Source organism: Chamaea fasciata, unplaced genomic scaffold (genome assembly GCF_029207755.1).
Source record: "Chamaea fasciata isolate MVZ Bird 193981 ecotype frontalis unplaced genomic scaffold, bChaFas1.0.hap1 SCAF_19, whole genome shotgun sequence".
NCBI lineage: Eukaryota > Metazoa > Chordata > Aves > Passeriformes > Sylviidae > Chamaea > Chamaea fasciata.
This window is the reverse complement of record NW_027094104.1, coordinates 10555944-10572477: the sequence shown is the minus strand read 5'-3', so window position 1 is coordinate 10572477 and position 16534 is coordinate 10555944. Positions and strand designations below refer to the sequence as shown.

Genomic DNA, 16534 nt, shown 5'->3' with positions numbered 1-16534 from the left:
GGCAGGGCTTTGCAGCTGAGCAAAGCTGATCCCCAAAGCGCCAGCAGTGACCTCGATTTAGGCACAAGGAGAATTCTGGATTTAGGGGCCGGAGAAGCGCCGTAACTCAACATGAGTCAGCAGTGAGGAAGCCAAGGGTGCTCTGAGGTGTTCCAAGAGCAGGGAGGTGCTCCCAGGGCAGGGAGGTGACTCCAGCCCCTGGGGATGACAGGCTGAGGCTGTCCACACACATCAGAGCGATGATAAAAAGGGAGCCAGTGCGAAAAAAGAGCCATAAAAATGATTTGAGGGTGGAAGGGAACACTCTGAAGTGAAGGATTTAAAACCTCAACCTGTTTAGCTAATTGAGGAGACACTTGAAAGACAATGTGCTCACAACACGGAGAGGCTCAATGTGGAAAAACACCAAGTGCTGAAAGGCTCCTCAATAAACTGGGGGAAGCAACAGGAGCAGGGCCTGGGAGCTGAAGCCAGGCATATTCAGAGTGGGAGAAAATATGCAGATCTTTCCCAGAGAGGATGACACAGGAACAAGCACCCATGGAACTAATAAACTCTCCCACTCTCAATTATTTAGAGGTATCTCTGAAGGGTTTTTTTATACCACAACGACACAGACTCCGAACTTCAGGAGGCTGAAAATGACTCCTCTGGTTTTGGGATGTGTCTCCCTTTTATACCCTTTTACACAGACCAATCTGATTGGTGAACAAAAAGACAAACCTCTTCATTCACATTGGTCAGAGCAGAGGGACATCAAGGAGAAATCCCTCCTAAGAAAAAGAATGAAAAGAATTTCAAAAAATTAAAAACATTTCAGGCATGAGACCAAAGCTGCAGTATCTCTTTCGTACAAGTTTTGTCTTTGGCCCAGCATGGTTTCACCCACCACTCTGCTCCCTGGGGCAGCTCCGGAGCACTGCCGGAGCATCCTCAGCTCCCCAGCAAGTCCTGCAGAGGGAGATGTTCATTCTTCAGCTCCAGCTGAGCCCCACATGCTCCAGGGGTCCCCTCACACTTTGTTCTGGCCACTCTTTCCAGAGGTCGAGGTTGATTTCCCATGGGATCTAAATATTGTGTAACCAAGTGGAGCAACGCCCTGGAGAACCCCCAAAATCCTCTCTAGGGATCTTGATCTTCTTTTCCCCATTTACACGTGGTCTGCCCCCATTTCCTGGCAGCTCTGCAGCTCCCAGTGAGCCGGGCCGTCCTCTGGAGCTGCCAGCCAGCACTCATCCCGCTCCTTCCCAGCACAAAGGGCCTCTGGAAGATCTCCCCGTGGGCTGTCCCTTTCCTCGTGCCTTGCTGATCCCCCTCCCTGAAATCCAGGCTCTTCTGCTGCAGGATTCACCAACAACAGAACAATTTTTTTTTTTTTCCAGCAGGACTGAAAGCATTTGCTTGCTGGCTTGTTTGAAGATGGATGTGGGCAATGGAACGCCTCGGGCTGTTCTCTTTTCCAGGGAAGAACCGGGTGCCTCTGGATTTCCCAGTGCAGCCCTTTTGGCTGCCATGATGCCTTGGAGATCATGCATTATTCAAACAATTATGAATATTTCTCGTGCGTGTGCCGTGCGTAACGCAACGGGGAGCTGGGAGGGTTCAGCCTGGATTTGAGGGCCACAAGGACCGTTTGGAGGAAGGCTCGTGGTCGTCACGCCGTGATCAGCTCATCACAAGGCCGTGGATGAGCCAGCAAAAGTGATGGGGGCAAGCTCTCACCCACAGCAATCTCAGCCTATTCTCTAGGCACAGCTTAACATTAAACCAGACAAGGCACTGTGTGCTGGGAAGGGATGGCTCCTGACAAAGCACTCCTTCACTCTCATCCCCTGTCAGTGTTAATAGAGGTGTTTTATTGTTTATCTGCATCAGTTGCTCCGTCCTCCTGCCTCCTGGCGCTGCTCCCGGATCTGCAGAGGTCACCTGAAGCCGAGGAGATCCCAGCTGGCGCTCAAATGTCTCATTAATTTGCAGAGATGCCTCTTGTTGTTCCCCCCACAGTGACCCTTGGCTCTGGACACTCTGTCACGTGCCACGGGTCCCTGTCCCTCCTGTCCCACCTGCCCAGCAGACGCTGGCCCTGACTCAGCCCAGATGTTCCTACACCAAACAAGCTGGGGACAAGCCACTCCCAAGAGGGGATATGTGAGAAATGGGTTTGTAGAGGATTCCCAAAGCCTGACAGAAGGCTCACACAGTCTTGTGCATCTCTCTGCAAACCCTGAGATAAAATATGCTGACGTAGAAATGCCATGGGATGGGACAGACATTGCTGAGAGAGAAATGGAACTGGAAACAAGGTTCAAACGATGACCTTGCAGATAAACTCGATATTTTGGAGAAATAGAACTGTGAAAGGTGTATTGTAGGAGGACCCACATGAGGTATTGTTAGATGATTGGCTTTAAGGCATTAGCAGCATTGTGTGGCAAAAGCTGATAGGCCAAGGAACACTTTTAATGGATTGTAATTAGGAAATAGTTTGGCTTCTGATTGTGATGGCGTGAATTGTAAAATCTGTACTATCTCACCCTTCACGTGAGACTGAGAATGGAATAAAAGTCTTTTAAACGCCTCTCAGGAGCCCCGTGTCTGGGTCAGGAAAAGGGTTTGTCCAGCAGGGACAGTGAGGGAAGTGGCCTGGATGCTGCACACAGGGACAGGAGCCCGGAGCTGTGGGCAGGCACAGCTGGCAGCTGGGTGTGCTGAGCACCAGGCCAAGCTGGCTGCCCTGTGACCTCTGAGTGCAGCCACGACTGGTTCCCTCAGAACCACCAGGCTCTGTTGTCCATCTGTCTGAAGCAGTGATCAGAACTGAGCACATGCCATGGTGGGACCTGACCCACTGGGAAGGAACCCCAGGACTGCAATTTTGCCTGTTACAGGCTCTCTCCCACTGTTCTCAGCTTCCCTCAGCAATTTCCCACATCTTGCAGCTCTGCTTTGTGAAGAATTCTCTTTTTTTCCCTCTGCAGTTGTTCTCCATTCAATTTTATTTGCAGTTGCTAACACCATCCACCCTCCAGGCTTTTAGTCAGAACTGCCTCTCTGCTTGTGGCTTTTTTACCTCCCAATACCTTTCTTTAAAGAACGTTTCACTTTTGTTCATTCTCGTTTCCCCCCCTCTGCAATTTTCCATCCCTAATTATCATTAACTCGGAGAACTTGCTCCTTTTGAAGAGCAGATAATTAATTTCCAGGGCTGACATCTTTCTCCACTGCAATCAGATCCACATCCTCATTCCCTGGTGCCCTGTGTGCTGCCTTTTTGTGCTGGGAAGTGAGGGCTGATCTCAGGAGGCTCTCAGCTCTCAGCCTGTGGCCCCCAGCACGTCTCCTGGCACTGATGCTGTGCCAGCTCCTCTCCTCTCCTCTCCTCTCCTCTCCTCTCCTCTCCTCTCCTCTCCTCTCCTCTCCTCTCCTCTCCTCTCCTCTCCTCTCCTCTCCTCTCCTCTCCTCTCCTCTCCTCTCCTCTCCTCTCCTCTCCTCTCCTCTCCTCTCCTCTCCTCTCCTCTCCTCTCCTCTCCTCTCCTCTCCTCTCCTCTCCTCTCCTCTCCTCTCCTCTCCTCTCCTCTCCTCTCCTCTCCTCTCCTCTCCTCTCCTCTCCTCTCCTCTCCTCTCCTCTCCTCTCCTCTCCTCTCCTCTCCTCTCCTCTCCTCTCCTCTCCTCTCCTCTCCTCTCCTCTCCTCTCCTCTCCTCTCCTCTCCTCTCCTCTCCTCTCCTCTCCTCTCTTCTCCTCTCCTCTCCTCTCCTCTCCTCTCCTCTCCTCTCCTCTCCTCTCCTCTCCTCTCCTCTCCTCTCCTCTCCTCTCCTCTCCTCTCCTCTCCTCTCCTCTCCTCTCCTCTCCTCTCCTCTCCTCTCCTCTCCTCTCCTCTCCTCTCCCAGGGAGGAGCACAATGTGAGATTGGGGGGCAGCAGAGGGTGTCCAGGGAATTCCCTGGCACTCAGTGCTCTGGGGACAAGGTGGGGATCAAGCGCAGCCTGGACTGGATGGCCTTTGAGATCTTTTCCAGCCTCAGGCATTCTGTAATTCTGTGGTCCTCTGTGATTATCCTGAAAATGCCCTGAATGTGCCAGGGTCTCTAGGGTTGCTGACCCGGACAAAACTTCCCTCATGGACATGAGCCAGTTTTCCTCATGTGCCTTTCATCAAACCTCCCACAGGACCCCAAATATTCTGGTTTTTCCAAAGGAGCATTTTCCACAGTGAGGCTGGAGCACTGCACCACGAACCAGAGGGATTCAGGCTCTGGATTCTCAGGAACATTGAACCAAAATACCAAATTCAGGCTCAGGGTTTCACCTCATGCCTTCTGGCACTGATCAAAATGAATGCTTCAGGAGTTTCTGAGAAGTGGACCCACAAGTTTGCACATATAAGTGGGTTTCAAGGATTTTGGACAAGGAATTTCCAGCCTCAAATCACCCTCTCCACTAAGAGGAACACCAGCACCGCAATTAGAGGGGCTGCTTATAACTCTACGAACGTCTTGTACAGCCTAAAAGCTTTTAAAATGAGGCTCACGGCCCTGAACAAGGTAAATACATTTGTAGATTTGTTTGGGCAATTACAGTCATTTAAAAAACAATGCATAATAACAGACATGAATCTAATAAGCCATTGCTAATTAAATGTATTAATGGCACGTTATGAAACGAATGCATCTTGCTGAGACGTTACAGCTACTTTTGTGCTGTAAACACTCGAGCAGTGACAGGGGCAGAATTTGCATCCCTGGGCATTGCCAGTGCCCAGGAATAGCTGCAATTAATTTGCCCCAGTGGAGCCAACCTCCTGCCCAGCCACCTTTATGTGCCTGCTCCTGGTTTTCCTTTGCTCTGTGAGCAACAGTGGAAGTAAAATGGAGCTGCTTAACCCCAAAATACGGGACACGGCTTCAAAGCATTTGTGAAGACTCTGCTTTGAGCTGTGCTCTTCTGCCAATTATAATTTGCAGCAGGTACAACATTCCCAGGCTGTGGAAAAGTCATTTTCTCCGTCCTGGGAGAGTTCAGTCAATTTTACCTGACATTAAGTGTTCAATAGCACAATTTCCCTTCTCCGGCTTTCATCTCTTTGGAAAATGTCACCAAACTGGAATTAACCAATTGACCACAGACCTTTTGAGGAGTCAGGCCCAAAGCAGCCCCACGGAGGCAGAGAAAGGCAGAGAGCCAGGCTGGGATCCCCTGGGCACCCAGAAACACCAACCTGGTGCTTTCAAGCCTTGTTTGCTCAGCTGGGCCAGTGCTGGGGGTGGTAAACGAAGGGTTGGGGTGCAGCAGGCCTGGGGGGCTCAGTGGGGGAGTTGGGTGAAGGAGTGGGGTTGGGTTGGAGGGGCTGTAGGGCACCCTCAGGGATGGGCCTGGACAATGAGACTTGTTCCAGTGATGGCAAAGTCCCTTCCCAGGGTCTCCAGATTTGTGTAAAGTGAGCAGCCACAGGTTCTCTGATGTCAAACTGCCCGAAAATCACAGAATCCCAGGATGGTTTGGGTTGGGAGGGATCTTTAAGTTCAACCCATCCCACCTCTGCCATGGCAGGGACACCTCCCACTGTCCCAGGCTGCTCCAAGCCCCAATGTCCAACCTGGCCTTGGGCACTGCCAGGGATCCAGGGGCAGCCACAGCTGCTCTGGGAATTCCATCCCAGCCTCTCCCCACCCTCCCAGGGAAGAATTCCTGCCCAATTTCCCATCCAGCCCTGCCCTGTGTCAGTCTGAAGCCATTCCCTGTGTCCTGTCCCCCCAGCCCTTGTCAATTGTCTCTCTCCATCTTTCCTGCAGCTCCTTTCAGGTCCTGGAAGGTCACACTGAGCTCAGCCCAAAGCTTCTCCTGTCCGGGTGAACAATCCCAGCTGTGCCAGCCTTTCCTCCCAGCAGAGCTGCTCCATCCCTGGGATCATCCTGGAGCCTCCTCTGGGCTCTCCAGCAGCTCTGGGTGCTGCCCGTGCTGGGAGCCTCCACCCCAGCCCAGGAGAGCAGAGGAAGGTGCACAAGGCACTGCCAAGTGGGCAGATGTCTCCAAGAGCTCATGGACAGAAAAAGTTGACCTTTGACTAATGAATCACTGCTAATGAAAAGCCTGTCCAGCTGGATTTAATTGCCTGGTTTGGGCAGATATGGCTGGAAAATCTCACGCCTGTCAGGTTTTTTTTTTCCCCCACCCCCTAAAGCATCAAATTATTCACCGTCCTCTCGCAGCATTTTGCAGCCAACTCTTTCCTGTGATGATTTTCAAAGGATGAAGAATGAGCACCCTGGTGACATTTCTAGTATCTATAAATATCTCCCCACTACCCTGCCTGCCCAACGGGTGAATTATGCAGGGAGATATATATAATAAAACAATCGGATCCATTTTGTTGTCAACAGACCATTCTTCTTCAGCTGACAAGAGAAGAACGGCTCAGGCAGTGGCTCTGGAAAGAGCAGGCAGTGCCTGGGGAGTTACGGAGCTGCTCCTTTCCTGGATCTGCAGGGGCGTCTTGGAGGGCAGCACTGAGCAGAGGGAGGCCCTGCTGTGCTGGGAAAAGGAGGAAAGGTTTTAAAAGAGAAGAAGAATGAAGTTTAGGACAGTAAAAGTCTCCAGAATGGCCGGAAATACCACATCCAGAGCACTGAGGATCACGTGGAATCACAAACAGCTTCACTGAGGTTGGAAAAGATCTCAAAGTCCATTGAGTCCAACCTGTTCTAAATCCTCACCTCATCCCCAGCCCAGGCGAGTGCCACCTCCAGGAATTCCCCGGGCACCTCCGGGGATGGGCACTCCAAACCTCCCTGGACATTTCCAAGGCCTGAGCACCCTTTCCATGGGGAAATTCCTGCTGCTGTCCACCCTGAGCCTGCCCTGGCCCAGCCTGAGGCCGTTCCCTCTCCTCCTGTCCCTGCTCCCTGGGAGCAGATCCCAAATTTCCCCCGGCTGTCCCCTCCTGTCAGGGACTTGTGCAGAGCCACAAGGTCCCCTCTGGTGAAAGAAACCTTGAAAACATCCCAGTGAAGGACTAATCCAGCATGATGGATTATCTGGAGCACAGCGAACTTCCTTCTGGTCCTTCTCTTTTGTGTTTAATTCAGCAGAGCTCTGTTTATGCATCTGAACCTCCTGCATGGTGAAATGCACAGAGAATTTAATGTGCCCAACTTGGCAAAGCCGTGGGAAGTGACCAGTTTACATTTCACATCTAATTGGCAGGGTTTAATTTAAATTGGGAGGGATTTTATTTAATAGCAAAGCTCTCCCCAGCTAACAGACCTCTTCTAGCAGGTGCTCATTATGTGGGATACTCTACAGACCCTGTTTTCTCATTTATGGGTTAGAGGCAATTTTAAAAAGCCAGCTTCAGACAGCACTCTCCCTTCCATTAGATATTTGCAGATGGCTTTTGCTAAGCCATAACTAGCTCTTTCATCATTAATTTTTTGGGGGCTGTGCCTAGGGGACAGCGCCTGGCAATTAAACCAAGTTCTCATCAGCGACTTTTCCCTCCTTACCTTCGTCCAGAAGTTTGTTGTTCTCCGGGACTGCAAGGACAAGGATTTGGGATGTTCTCATTCCTGCTGTGCTGCTCAGTGGGCTCCCCTGTGTCCCTGTCACAGTGCCCACCCAGCCACCCCTCCGTGCCCCCTGCACCGGGAACCCTTCACTTCTCACTGCTCTCCCATTCCAGCTGGAATTAAGCTCCCTGTGACCCACACGGGTGTGCTCCTCCTGTGGGAAATGGATTTGTGGAGAATTTTTAAAGCTCGAGAGAAGGTTTACACAGCATGCACCTGTATGTAAAGTTTTTAAAACACCTCTCAAATGCCCCATCTCTAAATGTAAAAAACCCCCATAATCCAACACCTCCCACCTGACCCCCGTGCTCTCCTCACCGTGAGTAAACCTGCAGCTCCCAGAGACCATTCCAGGAACAATTACTTTTATTAGCAAGTATCTATCACCATGACACATTCCTCCTAAATAATCCCTGTGCTGTACTTTCGCTGCGGGTTCCATTAAGCACATTGGATATTAAGACCATTTTCAATGTTTCCAAGATTTACAGGGGTGTTAGCAAAGGCACAGCTTATCACCACAACATCTGCTCGCCTCCCAGCTTTCAACATCACCCACACGAAAAAAGCAACACTCACGGAGGGAAAAGAATAAATCCTGGAGAATTTCCCGAGTCGCTGCACTATTTAAGCGCTTTGGAGAAGGCTACTGATTTTAAAACTACTTTGGATCAGGAAGAGAAAGAAAAATCAGATTTAAGTTTAGCGCTCCCTGGGTGTGGTACATCAGGGTCTGGGCTGGGATCTTCCAGTGCAGCAACATAGGAATTACAGGATATGGATTTACAGCAGCCACAAGCCTGGGCCGTGTCACTCTGCACCTCTGTCACCTCCTCACAGGCCCTGTCTGGGTCACATCCCCAGGACACAGACACAGCCCTGGGGACATAACTTGGGAGTGCATCCGAGAGACACAACTGGGCTTAATCCCAGAGTTTAGCTGTTTAAATTTTGGGACAAAGGCACGGTGAGGGGTGTGCGGACCTCACTGGGGAGTCCATCAGACAGGCAGAGTTTGGGTTAATCCCAGCATTTAACTGTTTAAATTGTGCGACCGAGGCATTTTGAAGGATGTGCAGACCTCACAAGGCTCTGCTGGTGCCTCAGGCCTGCAGCAGCAAGGCCACACCAGCCAGCACCCACTTGGAAGGGTTTTCCTTGGTTTTGAGGTTGAAAGTCCAGACGTAGGTCGGCCCTCTCCTGCGTGTTTTGTACAGAGGACACGGGTACAGGCCCCGGGGGTCCTGCTTGTCGTCAGGAGTGGCCCTGATGAACACGACGGGCATGGCCGGGGTGAGCTCCTTCAGCCTGGCGTCCGTGATCGTCCCGGCCTGCGGGGAGAAGGACACAAAGCTGCTCACATCTCCGAGGTGTCCATCAGCTGCTCTCTGATGTACCTGAGCCCCCGCGATCTATTTCCAGGCAGCTTCTGCTGGGGAGGTGCAAACAGCTTCCCCAGGATCAGGAGTGAGTCTCCCTGGGGAAGGAGGGTCTGGATCCGACAGCCCCGTGTCTCACCACAGCTCTCCTCAACAGGGATCATCCCAAGGGTCCAGCTGCCTGCACTCTCCCCAGGTGCTCAAACCCTCACACCCGAGCTGGATTGGTGTGGGAACAGCGTCCCTGGCCCTGTCCGGACACGGCATGAACAAAGTTTCGCCTCTCTCGTCCTGGTTTCTACTGAGGCCCAGCCCGAGGCCATTTCCTCTTGTCCTATTGCCAGGGAACAGGGACAGGACTGCCCCAAGCAGTGCCAGGGCAGGCTCAGGCTGGACAGCAGCAGGAATTTCTAGAGTGAAAAGGCAATTAAACATTGGCAGGGGCTGCCCAGGGATGTTTGGAGTGTCCATCCCTGGAGGTGGTGCCCGAGGAAGGGCTGGAGGTGGCACTCAGTGCTCTGGGCTGGGGACAAGGTGGGGACGGGGCACAGGATGGTCTGGGGGGTCTTTTCCAGCCTCAGTGATCCCGGGATTATTCTCATGCATCTCTTTCTCTGAGTATTGCCAGACCAGAATCACCTGGTGGGAGGTGCTGCTCGTGGTGGGAGCGAGGGTGAATGGAGAACAGCCCCAAAAAGCACCACGGGCTTGTTCCCACTCTCAGGGATGCAACCAAGAGAATTCAAAATGACTTTTGTGAGGGAATTGCACCGTTAAATATCAAGTCCCATTATTCTCCTCCAAGCAATGCCCTGCCCAGCAGGCTGCCCAACCCAGGAGAGGGAGAGAACCCTGCCAGGACAAGAAATCAAGTTTGTTTCTCTAATTTGGGTCTCTCTGGCATCTTCTCTCTCTCTTCCTGACAATAAAATACCCTGCACATCAATCCATTTCCAGGGAAAACTGCCTAATGGAGGCTAGAGGGACCAAATGAAAACAAATAGGGAAATGGAGACGAAACTTTTCAGCAAGCACTAAAGAAACTGCCTCTCACTGCAGCTGAGCTTCACATATCATCATTATCCCAAATGCTCTCGCTTCAGACTTGTGGGGTGAGATTCAGCCTCTCCAGTAGTTTATTTAGCTCTGCAAATGAGCGAAGAAAAATCATCCCTGTCGCCACACACCTCGGTTTAATTGTACTAATGCCATGTGCTCTGCTCAGCTAAGATAAATCCAACTCTCATTTAGGATTTTATACTTCCAACGTGCTGAACAAACATTAAATAATTTGTATAATACCTTGCAAAGTAGCTATTTATGAAACATTTAATGCACTCTTCTTAAATCCACACCTTTCATTTCTGAGGCTGGGTTTTGATCAGGTCTTTCTCTTTTATTTTTTCTTTCTCTTTACTGCTGAGAATACTTCAAATGAAATTTCCAGGAGATATTCTACCTGTTTCTGGGTTAACAAGAGCTGAAATCTTCCCGAGGTACCTCCGTGTAAGATATCATTTTGTTTTGTCTGGGCTGATTCTCATTTGCATCTTTTTATCGCTCTCACCGTCAGAAATTAATTCTGCTCCGAAAGCAATTCCTCCTGACGAGCAGCACAGCTCTCGTGGCACAAACCCACCGTTCTGTGCCTGGAGAGCTCAGATCCGAAAGGATCCTTCCCTTCTGCTTGTCCCAGACTGCCAGCAGGCACCTGCGAGTGGCAGTGCCACGTGCCAGCGGGGCTGAGGGCACACAGGGCTGTCACAAACCGGGGCTGGTGACAGGTGGGGCCAAACCCAGAGCCTGTGACCCACAGCCCTGCAATCCCTGCACGGGGAGGGTTCCTCACACCACAGTCCCTTTGGAGTCAGCCCAGGGACCCCCGGCACGGCCCGGCTGCCTCTGGGATGGAGTCACCTGGTGGTGGTCACCAGCAGGGAAGGGGACACGGAGCCAGCAGGGAAGGAAGGGGGACCTGGAGCCAGCAGGGAAGGAAGGGGGACCTGGAGCCAGCAGGGAGCACTCCAAGCTGCCCCCCAAGTGATGGATGGGGTCAGTGGCTTCAGCTGGACAAGGGGAATGAAAAAACTCTTCCCTGTGAGGGTGGTGAGGCCCTGCCCTGTGGCTGTCCCATCCCTGGAGGTGTCCCAGGCCAGGTTGGACACTGGGGCTTGGAGCAGCCTGGGACAGTGGGAGGTGTCCCTGCCATGGCAGGGGTGGCATGAGATGATCTCAGATGTCCCTTCCAGCCCAGCCAGTCTGGGATCCTGTGGTTCCACGGCAGGGGCCGTGCTGTCCACAGCTGCCAAAGCTCCGCGGAGCACACGTGGTGTAAAACCCACCCCTGCCCTCCTCCCACCACGCTCCAACCCCCTTGGAGAGGGGCAGGGCACACTCCTGGCATCAAACCCTCTATTGCAGAGAGCAGGAAAGCCAAGAATCAGTCAGCAGCTTGAGATAAATTGTCTCCAAGTGTCCCCAGCCACAGCATCCTTCTGACTGCCACTGAGTCCCAGTGACTTCAACAGGGCTGCTGCAAGAGATCGTTTGCACCCAAAATAATCTGCTTAGTTTCATTTCATCTAATAGCTGCCTGCTGTTTTGTAATGAATGTTTTATAAATTTAAGACACCCAAGGGCAAACATAAATGTTTAAATAAATAGAAAAATGTGAGTAGCAGAACACAGAAGGACTCTTTCCCTTTTTTTTTTTTTGTTTTGAGGAACAACCTAAATGTGAAATATTCTTTTCAAAGTGGAGGTGTTCCCCAGAGGAATTCTTCTAAACGTGGCCTGCCATTTTTATCAGAGGATTAATTCGGAAGGAGTACAACCCAGAAGAGCTGTGCACCTGTTTTAAAAGTCCTGCATCCATTAATGCACACTGGTACTCACTGGATTATAGGTAAAATGAATAGCTCCGCTAGGTAGAAATGATATTTCAGTGCGAGCAGCAACCCATAAAAACATCCTTTTCCTTTCTGAAATAAATTGAAGCATGATACCCAGAGATTATGAATGGCTCCATGAACATAATTGCTCAGTATCCTTCAATCACAAGGAAAATGTAATCAGCAAAACACGTTTACTGGAGTTGGGATGGTCTCTGAAGACAAATCCCGTTGCTGGATGCAATCACCCATGCCAGTTATTATTGGAGGAAGGCAGAGGGGAGAGGCCAAGTATTTCCCAAAGATTTCTGGCTTTGCACCACCAAAACCTCTCACTCTTCGCTTCCAGCATTGCCTGGAGGTGGGTAAACCCCAGAGAGAACTCATTTTCTAGTAACAGTGGCAAAGAAAACACAACAGCAGGCACCGGAATGTTCTTAAATGGAGAATTTGTTATTCGGGATCGGGAATTCTTAAAAACACTCTCTGCCCCGGTGTGTCCAGCTGATTTCTGTCAGGTTTTTAGGGCAGCAGAAATCCAGTGGTAGGGGTTGTGATCTGCCAAGGGCTGTGTGGGGCTTGGAGAAGGGGACAGCCAGGGAGCTGTGGGGCCAGGGCTGGCAGCTGGACAGGGCTGGTCCCTGTTCTGCTGCTGTGAGCAGAGCCCAGCGCAGGAGGGCAGAGATGCGACCTGACCCATGTGAAATCCTCACGGCCATCTCCCAGCAGAGCCTTTGCCAACGCTCCCCGTGGCTTCCCAGACCCAATTCAGGTCATTTCCAGAGCAAAAAACAGCCTGGAGCTTTGAACTCCCCAAGGATATCTGATGGAATGGCATCCACCAGGGAACTCACAGCTTTCCCTCATTTCCTATCCTTCATGGAAAACCATGGCAGAGAGGGAGGTGACAAATAGGTTGGATATTAGGAAAAAGTTTTCTATGGAAAGAATAATAAAGAACTGGAATGATCTGCCCAGGGAGGTGGTGGAGTCACAATCCCTGGGTGTGTTTAAAGCAGACAGGATGTGGCACTGGGTGCCAGGGTTTAGTTGAGGTGTCAGGGCTGGGTCGGACTCGATGATCTTAGAGGTCTTTTCCAGCCTGATGATTCTGTGATTTTGTGATTCTGATTGTGTGTGATTGTGTGTGATTGTGTGACTCTGTGATTGCATGTGATTGTGTGATTCTGTAATCCTGTGAAATAAGTGCCGAGTGTCAGATCAGAGCTGCGAGGCCACCCCTGCAGCTTCTCCCTCAACCCCAGAGCCTTGCAGAGCTCACCTGGGTGTCCCAGCGCGCTCCCTCCATGAACAGCCCGTGGACATAGGCCCCCTCACGAGGAGCACTGGCAAAATCCTCTCTGCTCTTCTTGGTCACCTCGCACTGCAGCGTCATCCTGTCCAGGGGCCACTTGTTCCTCCGCGCCGCGGTCTGCATGACGGCCGTCAGCATGGACTGGGGGTTGAAGAGCCCGCCAAGCCACAGCGTGGAGGGCAAGGAGAAGTCCCTGGTCCAGGCTTCCAGCTCGCTGATGCGAGCCAGGAGGTCGGCAAACCACGAGCCCAGGCTGGCCGTGGAAGGGTAAGATCTCCTCGCCCAGGACTCGGGCACCGTGTCCAGGAAGAGGGAGTTGTGCAAGGTCTCCATGTCGCTGGTCATGGTCAGTTCCCCCTGGTGACAAATGTGGGGAAGATTAAAGGTTATAAGGCTTTTAGAAATCTGTGGAAGCAGGCCCCAGAAACAGAAAGAGCTGAAGAATTTAGAATCAGCTGTAACTGCAATGCTTGAAAGTAGGAAAAGTTACAACAGTACAGCGAGCAAGGACATGAAGCAATAATCTGAGCCTTGAGTTTGGCTAGGATAGATTTTATGGCTGCAGAAAAAAAATGCTTAGCAGCACAGTAGAAACTTTTAAACTTAATAATGTTTATTGTTAACAGCACACAAGCAAGCATTGTTTGCAGCAGGTGTACCTGTGCTTTCAGTGGTTGGTGAAATAATTGTCTGTAAGCTTTAACAATATGTTATTGGCTGGACAACTTTCAAGATGCTCTGTAACAAAGAGATCTTTGGCTGCTGCTGGCAGACGTGAGCTGCTGCCATCCTTTAGCTCTGTAAAACCCTGTTAGGAGGCTGATGCCACAATAAAGGTTCCAGGAACCCCTGGCTCACTCACTGCCAGGGCAGGACACGGGAGTTTCTGATGATCTACTCTGAAACTGTCCAAATAATTGTTATGTCAAGTTTTATTCCCTTCCTCTCCACCACTTCCTCTCACTCCTCCCCTCATTTACCTCTCTGCAGCTCAAGATTTTCCTTTTGACTTCACGTGTTGTCTGCAAATGTAATCACAGCTCCTTCCACAGCAGGGAAAGAGCACAACAAAGTAAGATATGATTCAGCCAAGTGAGATAAAGAGAGAGCTTTGACTTTTCCTTTGTGCAGCAATTAATTAGTTTTAAAGCTTTTAGAAACCTGTATCAGCTCTGCCAGGAGAGCTGAATTCCAGGATATTCCACTGGGAGACAACGTGAGGGTGGCTGAGCACTGGAGCAGGTTGTCCACAGAGGCTGTGGAGTTTCCATTCCTGGAAATGTTCAAAACCCACCAGGGCATGGTCCAGAACTGTCCCTCGGGATCGGCTTGGACCAGGCAATGTCCTGACCAACTCCTCTGTGGTTCTGGCTCTCTCAAGCCAAGTAGGACACAAAGAGAAAACCTGCAAATGCCAGCTCAGCTTCCCTGCTATGGAATGATCTCCACAACTGAAATCTCTGCACGCTCTGTGCTCAGCTGGAGGGGTACAACACCTCAGATAATGTCCATCACTGCTCTCCATTGTAAACACTTCCTTTTGTTCCCTTATCATCTGGCCGAAATTCATCTGATTCACAATTTCTCCTCGCCTCGGGCTAAGTGTTTTTGGAAAGATTAACTGAAATCAGTTGAGCCATTGCTGAGAACAAGGGGGAGGGAATTGGGTCAGTCTATTCACGTTAAAAGATTCCAACTGCTCTATCCCAGGGCTTCAGTGCCTCCAGCCGTGAGGTCAGCAGAGGTGCCCTTTGCTGGGGCCACAAAAATCCAGGAAGCTTTAGCAAATGTTGAAATCTTCTTAAAGCAGCCCCCAGAGCTGTTTGGCCATGCCTGTCAGAGGCCAGCAGTTAAAGATCTCTGCAGTTTGTTCCCGTGCTGACCATGCCCTGTGGGTCACAGTGACAGCTGAAAAAGACCTTCAATGTCACCAAGCCCAGCTCCATAACTGTGACTTGCACAGGGTGCGGCAGTCGGATTTAACGTGGGGAAGAACGTGCTGTTTAATATCGGAGGCGATGCAAATAAACCACAAAATTAACCACAGGAATCTCTAACACAGGATTCAAACCTCTCCCCAAACCCTGCTGCAAAATCGTGGCAGGGGAGGAGATGGGATGTGCACAAAAAACCTGCTGGGTTTCCCCACAGAGAGCAGATTTCTGGTGGACAGAGAAAATCCTGAGTACAAAAGGTTTAGGATGGGTTTTGAAGCTCAAACAGCAAATGAGGTTAAATAAAAAGCTGCAAGAAGCAGCACTTGCAATTGACGCTAAAACATGAGGAACAACCTCCCGTGATCTCCATCCTCAGGAAAAACTGGACACAAAGAGGAATTATCAGTGGGCTGGGCTAAAACCATGGCAAGACCACGCAGGAAGAACAGAAAGTCCTGCACTGGCCACAGCAGGACTCTGAAACAGGAGGAGTTTGTGCTCCTGGAAGTGTTTAGACGTGGGTAAGGACATGGCAGAATGTGTGCAACCAGCCAAATTGATTTAAAGACCACCCCCCCCTCGATCATATATCATGTCTAGTTTTACTTTCAGGAAACAAATGAATTAGCAAATGTAATTCTCAGCAAGGCTTGAAGAAAAGCAATTTTTAAAGCCTGTGCACTCAAGCATGCTTCGAGTCTCCTGTGAGGGTTCAAAGCATCTCCAGCAGCAATCTCATAGAGTTGTCCAAACACAATTATACATAAATTTGCATTTCAGATGCTGAATACTAAAGTGCATCAGAAATTATTCAAGTTACTTTTTAATTTTTTTTTTTTTCCCCCCAAACGCTGGGAGTAATTTCCATTTAAAGACACCCTTGAAGGAAATCCTAATCAGCCTGCAGCCATTCCCCCAAGACGAGCACACTATAGGCACAAACTGTTTCCTCAGTTCAGGTTATTTTCACTTGATGCCCCAGCTTGCCGATCAAAATTTGCTCTTTGTTATTTTACAATATACATTATCCTCATTTTGGAGGCTCATCCTTCACCCAAATTGCAAACCAGAGGATCTGCTTGCAAAAAAACCCCCCAAAAACCCCGAAAAACCAAAAAAAACGAGGCTGGTACAACATTAACATGCAAGTGCTTCAGCCCAGCCTCTGGTTCCACCCAAGCCAGCCAGAACAAAGGGCTTTGAAATGCAACATGCCAGTTATTTCTGATGGCTACCAGTCTATTGCAATTTCTCTTCCTCCTAATGGGATGTCTCCTATTTTTGGACCAAACAATCACTTTCCAGCTAGGACGACACCATGAATTATTCAAACATTCAAATTAGGCGTGACATTTCCAAATCGCCTTCTTTTTGGCAGATCCTTCAGTCAGTTAAAAACAATAACCCTCGTTTTCTCCGGGCTTGATTTATCCTCTGCTCAGCTCCGTGG

General features: G+C 50.3%; 1 protein-coding gene across 1 annotated transcript in view; it reads right to left on the bottom strand.

The window, feature by feature from the left end:
• Positions 1-7921: 7921 nt before the first annotated feature.
• Positions 7922-16534, bottom strand: part of DNAH9 (dynein axonemal heavy chain 9) — a 137106-nt gene continuing 128493 nt past the window's right edge. The window contains exons 67-68 of the mRNA XM_066200303.1: positions 13115-13504; positions 7922-8893 (exon numbers count right to left, since the gene is read on the bottom strand). Coding sequence (XP_066056400.1) covers positions 8666-8893; positions 13115-13504 — 618 coding nt within the window. The 3' untranslated portion in view covers positions 7922-8665. The remainder of the gene's footprint in view (positions 8894-13114; positions 13505-16534) is intronic.